Source organism: Phoenix dactylifera, chromosome 11, assembly GCF_051530095.1.
Source record: "Phoenix dactylifera cultivar Ajwa chromosome 11, Ajwa_hap1_PhDact_Kaust_v1.1, whole genome shotgun sequence".
Taxonomy (NCBI): Eukaryota; Viridiplantae; Streptophyta; class Magnoliopsida; order Arecales; family Arecaceae; genus Phoenix; species Phoenix dactylifera.
In genome coordinates, this window is record NC_143200.1 from 21,434,452 (window position 1) to 21,446,808 (window position 12,357).

General features: G+C 52.0%; 1 protein-coding gene across 1 annotated transcript; it reads right to left on the minus strand.

The window, feature by feature from the left end:
* Nucleotides 1–6,534: 6,534 nt before the first annotated feature.
* Nucleotides 6,535–9,577, minus strand: LOC103697956 (G-type lectin S-receptor-like serine/threonine-protein kinase LECRK2). The gene has a single exon (XM_008779906.6). The coding sequence runs from the start codon at nt 9,204–9,206 to the stop codon at nt 6,786–6,788; it is 2,421 nt and encodes an 806-aa protein (XP_008778128.5). The 5' UTR covers nt 9,207–9,577; the 3' UTR covers nt 6,535–6,785.
* Between the last annotated feature and the right edge of the window lie 2,780 nt (nt 9,578–12,357).

Consider the following 12,357-nt stretch of genomic DNA (forward strand, 5'->3'; position numbering starts at 1 on the left):
GTTTGGATTTCCAGTGACCAACAACGAGGCGGAGTACGAGGCCCTAGTCGCGGGACTCAAACTCACCAAGGAGCTCGGCATCCGGCGTCTGAAGGTCTTCACCGACTCCCAGCTAGTGGTCGGGCAGGTCCGTGGGGAGTTCGAGGCCCGGAGCCCGACCATGCAGAACTATGTCCGGAAGGTGCAAGCGCTCATTCCCGACCTCGGCAGCGTCGACTTCCAGCAGGTCCCCAGAAGCGAAAACGCCAGGGCCGACAGGTTGTCCCGCTTGGTGGGCGCAGAGGCGCGCAACTTGTCGAGGGCGATCTACCTAGAGACCCTGGATGCGCCGAGCATCGGCGAGGCTGGAGCGGTGATGGCGATTGATTCGGAGCCGTCTTGGATGGATCCGCTCGTCGCCTACCTCGCCGAAGGGATCCTCCCTGAAGACGAAGAGCAAGCTCGGCGACTTGTCAAGAAGTCCGCCCACTACGTACTCTATGAAGGGAGGCTGTATCGGACCTCGTTCACCGCCCCCCTTTTAAGATGCCTCCGCCCCTCGGAGGCGGTCTACGTCCTCGGCGAAGTCCACGAGGGCATCTGCGGATCGCACTTGGGGGCTAGGTCCTTAGCGCACAAGATCATGAGGCAAGGCTATTATTGGCCTACCTTGTTGGAGGACTCGAAGGATCACGTGCGGAAATGCGACGCCTGCCAGTGCCACGCCAACGTCCAGAGAGTCCCTTCTGTCCCCTTGGCCCCGATCACCGCACCCTGGCCCTTCGCACAGTGGGGAATGGATATCCTCGGACCATTCCCCGTCGCTTCAGCCCAGCGGAAATTTTTGATTGTTGCAATCGACTACTTCACCAAGTGGGTAGAAGCAGAGCCGCTGGCCACTATCACGGAGGCGCAAGTCCGGAAGTTCGTGAAGAAGAACATCGTTGTCCGATTTGGGGTACCTCGGGTCCTCATCTCGGATAATGGTCGACAGTTCGACAACAAGCATTTCCGTGACTTCTGCGAGGAGTTCGGGATCGAGCATCGGTTCACATCTGTGTCGCATCCCCAAACCAACGGTGAGACCGAGGTCACAAATCGGACGATCCTCCAAGGAATTAAGGCGCGAATCGGTCGGACAGGGCAAGCTTGGGTCGAAGAACTCGAGAATGTCCTTTGGGCGTATCGGACCACGCATCGGACCCCTACCGGGGAGACGCCATTCAGCCTAACCTATGGCACGGAAGCGGTCGTCCCCGTGGAGCTCGGACTCCCCTCACCTCGGATGGCCGCGCACCGACCCGAGGTCAATTCGGAGCAGTTCCGAGGGAACCTGGACCTCTTGGAAGAAGCAAGGGAAATGGCGCAGGTTCGGATGGCGATGTATCAACGGAGGGTGGCCCGATATTATAACTCCAAGGTCCGACCGAAACTTTTCAGAATCGGAGATCTGGTGCTAAGGCGAGCCAAAGCATCTCAACCCGCGGAAGGTGGGAAGCTGGCGCCGAATTGGGAAGGCCCGTATAGGGTTCGCTGGGTAAACCGACCTGGCTCCTACCAGTTGGAGGCCCTAGATGGTCGAGAAATTCCAAGGAGCTGGAATTCCGCTAACCTGCGGGTGTATTACCAGTAGAACGACAAAACCAGGAAGACAGTTCGAAGAATGTACAACTCTTTTCATTTCAATAATTCTTGGTTACAACGGTGTGTTCGTGTGATTACAAAGAATTCCCAGGGGGGAATTAGGGAGTAAAGAAAGCAAGGAAGAGGTGGAGACTCTGTGGAGCTGAAGATCTGGGATCCCGAACCCTCCATCCGAAGCAGCTGCAATCCCGCCGGGCGTGGGTGCTTCTCCCCGGAGGCGCCATGGACGCCTCACGCAAAAAGACGAAGAGCCAGCGCGGACGAAGAAGAAGTGGACGAAGAAGAAGTTCCCGCTGCCTCCAGAGGAACGCCACCTCCAAGGGATATCCCGGTCCTCCCCAGGTTAGGGGAGAGAAGGAATACAAGGGAAGAAGAGCGCGAGGAGGCGCGATCCCGGATGGAGCGTCTGGCGTAGAGCTCAATCGGGAGGGGGGACTGAAAGGAGGGGGGATGTGATCCCGGATGAAACGCCTAGAGCGGAGTTCCGCCGGGGAGAACCTCCTTGTTGATCCCAGATGAAACGGCTAGTTGGCGGAAGTCGCGAGGGGCGCGCCTCCCGTTCCTCCAGCAGGGGTTTCCCAACCACACGCCGGAGAGGAGGTCCACGATCCATGGCAACCTGAATACCTTCGGCTTGGCAGACTCCGCCGCACCTGCACTTATATTTATAGCCAAACTGAGGCCCCCCGGTCGTTCCGATGCGGGTGGCTCCAATAAAGGCGGGCGCACCGAATCCGGAGCCGTTCCGGCTCTCGAGGCGTATCCTCCCACGATCTCCTAAGCGTCGTTCTCCTTAATTGCATTCTTTGTGCAGGACACTCCGGGCGGCATGTATCCCTCGGTCCACGTATCTCCGCTCGCGCCCAGGCCGCATCCGCCTCGAAGAACGCGCATATCGCGGCCGCTTAACTGACACTCCTTGCAAGCAGCAACTGGCGGTCCGATTTCTCAGGTAACGCTTCAGTTAGCATTTAATGCCCTTCTGGTGTTCCCCAGGCGACGCTTGGAGAGGAGGAGAAACACGATCGTAGCTGGACACGGAGAAATCCCGTCGAGTGACAAGCGACAGGCGCGCGACCAACGAGCGGAATTTTCCTGAGGCCTAACAACCCTCAGATGCCAGGCTAACCCGATGACCATCCCGGGAGCAGACTAGCCTGAAGCCCCGACCGGTCGCCTCGGCTTGCGCCAGCCTTGGCCGACCAACGAGCGGAATTTCCCGAGGCTCGGCCCTCGGATGCCAGGCTAACCCGATGATCATCCCGGGAGCAGACTAGCCTGAAGCCCCGACCGGTCGCCTCGGCTTGCGCCAGCCTTGGCCGACCAACGAGCGGAATTTCCCGAGGCTCGGCCCTCGGATGCCAGGCTAACCCGATGATCATCCCGGGAGCAGACTAGCCTGAAGCCCCGACCGGTCGCCTCGGCTTGCGCCAGCCTTGGCCGACCAACGAGCGGAATTTCTCTGAGGCCTAACAACCCTCAGATGCCAGGCTAACCCGATGACCATCCCGGGAGCAGACTAGCCTGAAGCCCCGACCGGTCGCCTCGGCTTGCGCCAGCCTTGGCCGACCAACGAGCGGAATTTCCCGAGGCTCGGCCCTCGGATGCCAGGCTAACCCGATGACCATCCCGGGAGCAGACTAGCCTGAAGCCCCGACCGGTCGCCTCGGCTTGCGCCAGCCTTGGCCGACCAACGAGCGGAATTTCCCGAGGCTCGGCCCTCGGATGCCAGGCTAACCCGATGATCATCCCGGGAGCAGACTAGCCTGAAGCCCCGACCGGTCGCCTCGGCTTGCGCCAGCCTTGGTCGACCAACGAGCGGAATTTCCCTGAGGCCTAACAACCCTCAGATGCCAGGCTAACCCGATGACCATCCCGGGAGCAGACTAGCCTGAAGCCCCGACCGGTTGCCTCGGCTAGCGCCAGCCTTGGCCGACCAACGAGCGGAATTTTCCGAGGCTCGGCCCTCGGATGCCAGGATAACCCGATGATCATCCCGGGAGCAGACTAGCCTGAAGCCCCGATCGGTCGCCTCGGCTTGCGCCAGCCTTGGCCGACCAACGAGCGGAATTTTCCGAGGCTCGGCCCTCGGATGCCAGGCTAACCCGATGACCATCCCGGGAGCAGACTAGCCTGAAGCCCCGACCGGTCGCCTCGGCTTGCGCCAGCCTTGGCCGACCAACGAGCGGAATTCTCCGAGGCTCGGCCCTCGGATGCCAGGCTAACCCGATGATCATCCCGGGAGCAGACTAGCCTGAAGCCCCGACCGGTCGCCTCGGCTTGCGCCAGCCCTGGCCGACCAACGAGCGGAATTTCCCGAGGCTCGGCCCTCGGATGCCAGGCTAACCCGATGATCATCCCGGGAGCAGACTAGCCTGAAGCCCCGACCGGTCGCCTCGGCTTGCGCCAGCCTTGGCCGACCAACGAGCGGAATTTTCCTGAGGCCTAACCCTCGGATGCCTGGCCTAGCGCCGGACGAATTTCCTGAGGCCTAACCCTCGGATGCCTGGCTTAGCGCCGGAAGAATTTTCTGAGGCCTAACCCTCGGATGCCTGGCCTAGCATCGGAAGAATTTCCTGAGGCCTAACTCTCGGATGCCTGGCTTAGCGCCGGAAGAATTTCCTGAGGCCTAACCCTCGGATGCCTGGCCTAGCGTCGGAAGAATTTTCTGAGGCCTAACCCTCGGATGCCTGGCTTAGCGCCGGAAGAATTTCCTGAGGCCTAACCCTCGGATGCCTGGCTTAGCGCCGGAAGAATTTTCTGAGGCCTAACCCTCGGATGCCTGGCCTAGCGTCGGAAGAATTTCCTGAGGCCTAACCCTCGGATGCCTGGCTTAGCGCCGGAAGAATTTCCTGAGGCCTAACCCTCGGATGCCTGGCTTAGCGCCGGAAGAATCTCCTGGGGCCTAACCCTCGGATGCCTGGCTTAGCGCCGGAAGAATTTCCTGAGGCCTAACCCTCGGATGCCTGGCCTAGCGCCGGAAGAACTTCGAGAGTCAGGAGTCGGCGAGACGCTACCAAGAGTTAAAAAGAGGAAGGATGTCCGCCGAAATCCGCAGACTGCCAGATCAGCGACAACCGCTATACGCCATAAAGGAGGCGGGGAGCTCGAAGCGCGCGCGCCTTTCCGAGGGATGGCGGCAATCTCGAAGCATCACTCCCTTCACCCGTTCCCCTCCTGGTTCCAGGCTCGGAAGTGGGGGGCTACTGTTACGGGGGAACTTAGCCGCCACGCCCCACGTGACCGGCACGCGCACCCAGGAAGACTACGGCAGTCCCTTGATCCAGTAATCCGACCCCGAGTCGGATATCTTCGGCTCCGCAGCCGGACCCCGAGTCGGCTGCCCCTTGATCCAGCAGTCCGACCCCGAGTCGGATGTCTTCGGCTTCGCAGCCCGACCCCGAGTCGGCTGCCCCTTGATCCAGCAGTCCGACCCCGAGTCGGTAATCTCTCGACAACGACAGGCTGTTCTCCTGAAGCACGCCGCGGCCCTCTGCTCCACTACTCCCTGCAACGGTCGTATCCGGCGCTGCTCCACGATCCCCTGTAACAGCCGTACAAAGCGGAGCTCCACTACGCCCTGTCATGGCCGTACCCAGCGCTGCCCCACGACGCCCTGTAACGGCCATGTCAGTGGCAGCTCCATCGTGCTACACGATGACCAACCCCCCAGAAGGACCCCCCAGCCTGGTATATATGCGGCTGGGGGGAGAAGGGGGGAGGTAAGAAAAAGGTTTTCCAGAGCATTCTCTTACTTGCTACTGCTATCTCTCCTTCTCCTTCAATCCTCTCTGACTTGATCGTCGGAGGGCCCCCACTACCCCAGTGGTGGTGCGAGGCTTGCTTGCAGGTTTCCCGGTGGAAGGTGGAGTGCAACCAACCCAACTCCAAGGGAACCCCGTTCACACCGCTGTGCCAATCGTTCTCGGTTTGGACCACCAGCAACAAGTTCCAATATGGTCGGCATTGATAGTGCTTTCACTACCAAGGAAGAGCATGTTTGTCCTTAGTTATTATATGTTCCTTGGCTGATATCCCTCACATACCAGATTAGAAAATTCACCTCTTTGATTAGCCAAGCAGCCAGCGGGAGATGCTACTTTTCCTGTTCAAAATAGCATACTCAGCTCATCTTTTTCTCTGATATAAGCACTGTTTCCTCTTCCAAAATAACCATCCTTTACAACTCATCTCGGATTAACCTGATCCACTTGCACCCTTAGGGCCATGACCTTATCTGCATACACCCATTCCCAGACTGTGCCGATCCAATGGGTTAGCCATCACAATGTATAAGGTGCAACGTTTAGGTACTGAGTTCAAATAAATAAAAAACTGAAAAAAAAACCAGGGCGTACCTCATATTTATAACGATCACTGCTCGTACGCTCTGTCTTGGTTTTCTTGTCCCTGTTTTGGGACTAAGAAGGAATAGCGGGTCCAGGCTTTTAAGCCCAGTCTGCTTATCCCTTGCAAATCTCTACGATAGGGTGTGCAAATCTCTTTCAAAATATCCAATATTTGATCTCTTGCAAAGGATGCAATACCTTTTCGTCTTCAAGATTATTTTCATTTGTTATTTTGATTTTTTATTTTGCTTGCTTTGACTTTAGACGTCTGACATTTCCCACCTCGCTTCTCAATGGTTGAAGGATGGCAATTTCACTGTTATTTTTATTAAAAACCAAACTATTTGGCTACGTTTGTTTCATTAGAACGAGGTTCTATGTTTGAACCTCCAGAGAAATATTTCCTCAAATATTTGACTGAAATTCCATCTTTTAATCTGTCAAGCTATTTATAGCACCACTGTCGTTCCAAGTTTTGAAGCTATTGAAAAATGAAATCACAGACTCAAATTTTTGGTGAAATCAATGCAATTCATCAACCTCCATTAAATGTTGAAGCCTCTTAGAAGAAACTATAGCAGAACCGCATTTCATCAGACTACCAATCAAATAGAAAAACATTAAGATAGCTATAAGGAAGCATAAGAATAAGAAGAAACACTATACTTCTTTCTTCACATCTCCGATTATTTCTTTTTTTCAGAATAAAAATACTCTACTAGTAATTCAATATTAATTCAGGAGCTAAGACACACGTACTTGGTAGAAACTGCTTAATTTTATCACCATAATTTGCATGACATGGACAGTAACTTACTGGATCGAACTGATGTATGAAGAAGGGTCAGGTGGCACAGGGACTGTAGCGGCTCCGTCTAGCATCTGAGCCACCTTCCACATCGTAGGCCTCAGCGATGGCTCCTCTTGGACGCACCAAAGGGCCACCGTCACGAACCTCTCCACCCTCCTCAGGTCGAAGATGGCCTCTTCATCACCCCCCACCACCATGTCCAACCTCCGATTTCTATAGCAAGAATTAACCCAGTTTGTCAGTATCGCGGCCTCATCGTTCTCCACCGCTGGTTCCAAATTCTTCCGGCAGCATACAATCTCCAGCAACATGACGCCGAAGCTATACACATCCACCTTTGCTGTGATCCCCATGTTCTTGAACCACTCCGGTGCAATATACCCTGCGGTCCCTCTGACCGCGATGTCTGCTCGCGTCTGATCAGCCCTCAGAAGTTTTCCAAATTCAAAGTTGGAAATCTTCGCAACAAAATTGTCGTCCAAGAGGATGTTTCGAGGCTGTATGGCACAGTGGATGATTTGACTGCCGCACTCTTCATGCAAGTATAGGAGTCCTCTTGCAATTCCCAAGGCGACCTGGATTCGTTGGTTCCATTTTAGCCGGACATTTCCAAAGAGGAAGCTCCTCAACGGGCCAGTGCTCAGGAACTCGTATACCAGGAATCGCTCGGTTCCTTCGTCGCAGAACCCAAGCAATCGGACCAGATTCTTATGGGAAACCTGGCCAATGGCTTTGACTATATTGATGAACTCCCCCTCCGCGTCTGGCAAGAGATTCTCGATTCTTTTTACTGCCACACGAGTACTAGAATCATCTAGCATGTAGCCCTTGTAAGCTGCACCGGGACCTCCATAATCCAGTTGCTCGCTGAAATTATTGGTGGCTTCTTGGAGCTCTCTGTAGGTGAGAGAACGAAGACCCATCCCTGTCCCACTCGAATTAGGCTGAAGACTGTGAATCCTTTTCTTGTAGGAGTGGAAGGCAAAAAGAAGAAGAGCAGCGACGAGCAAAATGTTGATAAGGGCAGAAGTCCCTAGAAGCAGCCATCCAGTCCTCGTCCAAGACTTCTTATCTTTCCTCTCTCCAATTGGAATAGGAGGTGGGAACTGGGTAGTATTACTTCTGGGTACTTTGATGAGAGACTTCGTCTTGGGAGAGCTGCCCGTCTTTCCATTAGAGAGGGGGGCGTTCATCTTGGTACAATTCCAGTCATTATAAGTGGCAGCGACACAGAAACAATCACTCAAGCATTCCTTTCTGCACTGGTCTTCCTCTATGGGGTAGAGCTGTTCGTATTCGGATAATGGCCAATCCCAACCGATCATCGGTTGGAATTCATAAAGTGCCTCTATCTCCTTCTCATCTGCGTCGCAACTTTGGGCAGCGAAATCCGGCTTGCACCCTTTGTACTTCCTACTTGGATCGAAAAAGGAATACGAAGGTGGGCACTCGCAGTCGGCGTACAGCCCCTCAAAGATGCAGTGGCTGTTGTACCCACAAGCCCCGCCGCCGGTCTTGGCGGTGATTGCTTGGCAGATGTCTGGAGGCTGGATATACACAGGAGTCCAGCTCTCGTTCCAGCTCCCTTTCCTCGTCCCGTTCCTCGGGTGAACGTACTGCCTGAAGACGCCGTCGAAGTCGAGGGTCGCCCTCTGGTAGAAATCCTTCATCTGCTCCATCGTCGCGGAGGTAGAATTGAATATGGTACCATTCTTTTGAGTGAAGTAGATGCTGCCCGACTCATTGAAGACGAGCTTTGATCCATTTCTGACAGTGACGTCGCTCGTCCAGTAAGTATCAGACTGATTGCCCGAAGGAACGGCCGCTGTGTATAACACCAGATTGCCGCCGTCCTGGAAACTGAGCTTAAACCTTCCACTGGAGTAGTCGGTGGCCGTTAGACGAGCCTGGAGCTCAGTCCCCGGATCCAGGACTTGGGAGGGCAAGATGGTGTCAGTAGGAGTGTCGAAGCTCTGCCAATTAACAGAGTCATCAGCGCCGACAAGCACGAAGTTACCGGTATCGAGCATAGCAGCGTAGGAAGCATTGTTGATGGTGGCGTTCCACACCTCCTGGCCACTGTGGTCCTTGAGCAGGAGCTGCCCGTCGGTGGTGAGCTCCGCCGTGGACCCGTATTGCATCGGTTCGTCTCTATTTGCGCACCAGACTACAGTCTTCTCTGCTGTCTTCTCGAACCAGATGGCGAGCAAAAAGAGGTTGCTGTTCTCGAGGGGATGAAACCCAAATGCAAACTCGCCGGAGGGGGAGAGCCAGGAGGTGTTTCGACCGAGGGGGGTGAGCAAGGAGCCCAAGCTTATATTGCGGTGACTTTGAGCGTAAGAAGGGCTAATTAACAGTAGTGGCAGGAGGAGGGGAGCAAGGAATTGGAGGAGAAGAGAAGAAGAGGATGCCATCATTCTCATGAGGGCTACTAGCTTCTAGCTGCGAGACTGCGTCTTATTTGGGGGTTAAAATGGCACCAAGCCTGCTGGTGGAAGAAACATTGGAAAAATTCTTCATGTCCCTTTGCATTGACCTGAAGTCCAGCTCGACATTGACCGGAGGACTTTGTTTCCTGGCATGTGGTTTCCGCGGTGTTGCGGGTCGTTCCTCGCTTGTTCAATGTTTCTTATGCGCGCTGAGCAGTCTACGGAAGAAACCGAGCTTGTGGAACATTTGGAACCTGGACTTGCCTTTTTCCTGTTGAAGATCTGTTCACTAAATTGCACCGGAAGCAAAATTTAAGGAAGGCGAGAGAGAGAGAGAGAGAGAGAGAGAGAGAGAGAGAGAGAGAGGAGGAGTGCATCGATATTATATTTAAATGCTGACATGTGATGAGTAATAAAAACCATGGCTATCTTGGTTGAGATGAGAAGGTAAAAACGAAATTACAAAAAATTAAAATATTAGAGATTTTGGCCATTATATACAAGGCAGCGCATCGATATCTCAGTTATTAAAGTGAAATTGTGCTTAGTTATTATCTTAGCGTATTGATTTGATGTTTATTTATTCAAAAAATATTTAACATAACAGAAAACCTCAAAAGATATACCGATATTATATTTGCTGATATTCTAAAAATATTAGTTTCTATGTATTAAGACGATAAGAGATAAGATTTGAAATATGTAAGTGAGCGTAAGTCTAAACTGATATTTAATTTGAACTACATGGAAATCTTGCTGGCAGATGCCATAAATTTTTGAGAAAAGTTCTAATTTCAACATGGAAAATTGGCCTTGAAATATTCTAAACGGTGCAAAAGTCATGCCATATAATATTATGTAACCTCCTATGACCGTCGTTGAGAGATGGATAGCTATCAAATAATATAGTGCCGTATATGATACGATACAGGTTTGTGGACCGTTGATGAATGTCCATTCATTGATGGCGACTATTAAGAACCGTATGACACTCTGTATGTGGCAGATGCACACCGCATTTGTTGTGCAATGCAAGCTGATGAACAATCATCAAACCTCTAGAACATTGAGACGTGTAAATGTTATTGACCTGTCATGTCCGCTTCAGCTAGGAAGGATCACCGGAGGTTCCCAGTGTTACACGAGTCGTGATTCGTGAAAGGCACTTTTGGCGTACGTTTCCACGAAGCCTTACCTGGACAGCAATACTTTCCGTGATCTATAGTCACAGACCGTCCACGTATAGATAGATGTCTTTATAACGACACCGGCCGAGGACCCACTTTAGCAATGCTAGTATAGATGGATGTCTTTATAACGACACCGGCCGAGGACCCAATTTAGCAATGCTATCCCATTCAAAACGACCATTAATCACGGACCGTTACGTTGAACATGACAAATCATAAGTATTGATGTTGGGGGGGGGGGGGGGGGGGGGGCCATAACTAAAGGTCGATTAGTTTTGGCCACCGGTTGAATCCTCGGTCCGGTCCAGAATCAGCTCGGCCTCGGACTTCGCCAAAAGCTCCACCAACCTCGGATATTCGCTGACCTGCCCCGACTGAGCTCGGAGCGCCCACTTCAGTTGTACGCCCCAACCCTCGAACTCGGGGCGCTCCACCATGCACATCTCGGAACACGGGGCGCTCCACCATGCACATCTCGGAACACGAGGAGCCGAGCTACCCTCAGTACCCATCTAGTCGACCTTGTCAAACACATGATGTGACCTTTCAACAGTTTCGGACTTGCTAACAACTGCACCCATGTATGCACCCACGACCTTCTACGTGGCCGTACATTACAACGCCACAACGCCATGCTTCGATAGCTGGCCCTCGACAGTCAAAGGACAATACCATGACTACTCTAGCCATACTCTATTGTGACTATCAACACCTTACCGTTCTCGAGAACGAACAGCACCACATGCCACCAACCAGCCTTAGCTGTGTGCCATTTAGCTTAGAGCCACGCCCCCTCTCATGATGAGGGCGGACAATGCCTCTGCCACCTGAGCCTTTCCACCGGGACTATAAATAGCCCGATCAGGTAACTTCTAAGGGACTTTTGGCTAGACCAAATTTACCCCACTCTAACTTAATCGTCGGAGGGTCCTCACCAAAAACACCAGTGAGGCTTTGTGCAAGTCCGCCACTGCCGTCGCGTAGGAGGTGGCCTCCGTCTTCTTCCTCCCATATCCGGTAGCTCCTTCGACTCTTCCGACATGGTCACCCGGGGCCAAATTTGAACCACAACAAGTATCAAGCGGACCTTTTCAACCATAATCCGGCCAGTTGCGATCCAGAGCAGCAGAGTGGATTCAAATCTCTTTGGCACAAACTAAGCCTGCCTTCTCTTGCATCAATTTTTTGTAAAGGACCAAGATGGGCGGCAGTGCAGGTCTAATGTCAAGTTGCATCTCTAATCATCACCCCAGCGAATGTGGCCCTATGGGTCTTCTCTTGAGAAAGTTTCCCATGGGTCATGTAACTAAAGTGTAATGTTTGTAGAGTTACAAAACTCTCCCAGTCCATCGGACATCTTAAATCGTGCTGAACAAGCCACTTATTAATTTCTAATCTAATTCGTCCCGAATATTTCCTTTGCTCAAATTCCACTGGAATTATAATTTTTCTTTATCTTAAGGAAAACTGATTTGCTTACAAACAAAAATGAGAATTGGTGGGTGTTTGCACCCCAAAGCACACATACATAACCAACCGCAACTAGGAGTGCAAATGAGCCAAACAACTCGCGAGTTGCACAAGCTCGACTTGACTAAATTATTACTGAGCTCGAGTAATTCGAACAATTTATTAGGTCAAACTTGAGTAGCAAAATATCAGACTCAAAAGCTCGCAAGCTTAGTTGAATATTTGTTTATTAATACTATTTTTGAATTTATAATAAATTATTAATTTAATGCTTAAAATATAATATTTATATATTTTTAGTCTTCTAATTTTTTATTTTTAGCTATATTTTTAAATTATGATTAAGGTTCGAACTTAAGCTTGGTTGATGTTTGAGTCAATTCAAGCCGATTCCAAGTATTATTATTATTATTATTTTATCGAATCGAGTTTGTGCTGGATCAAGCTCGAATCAATTTTTAAACTTTATTATTTTAAATCGAATT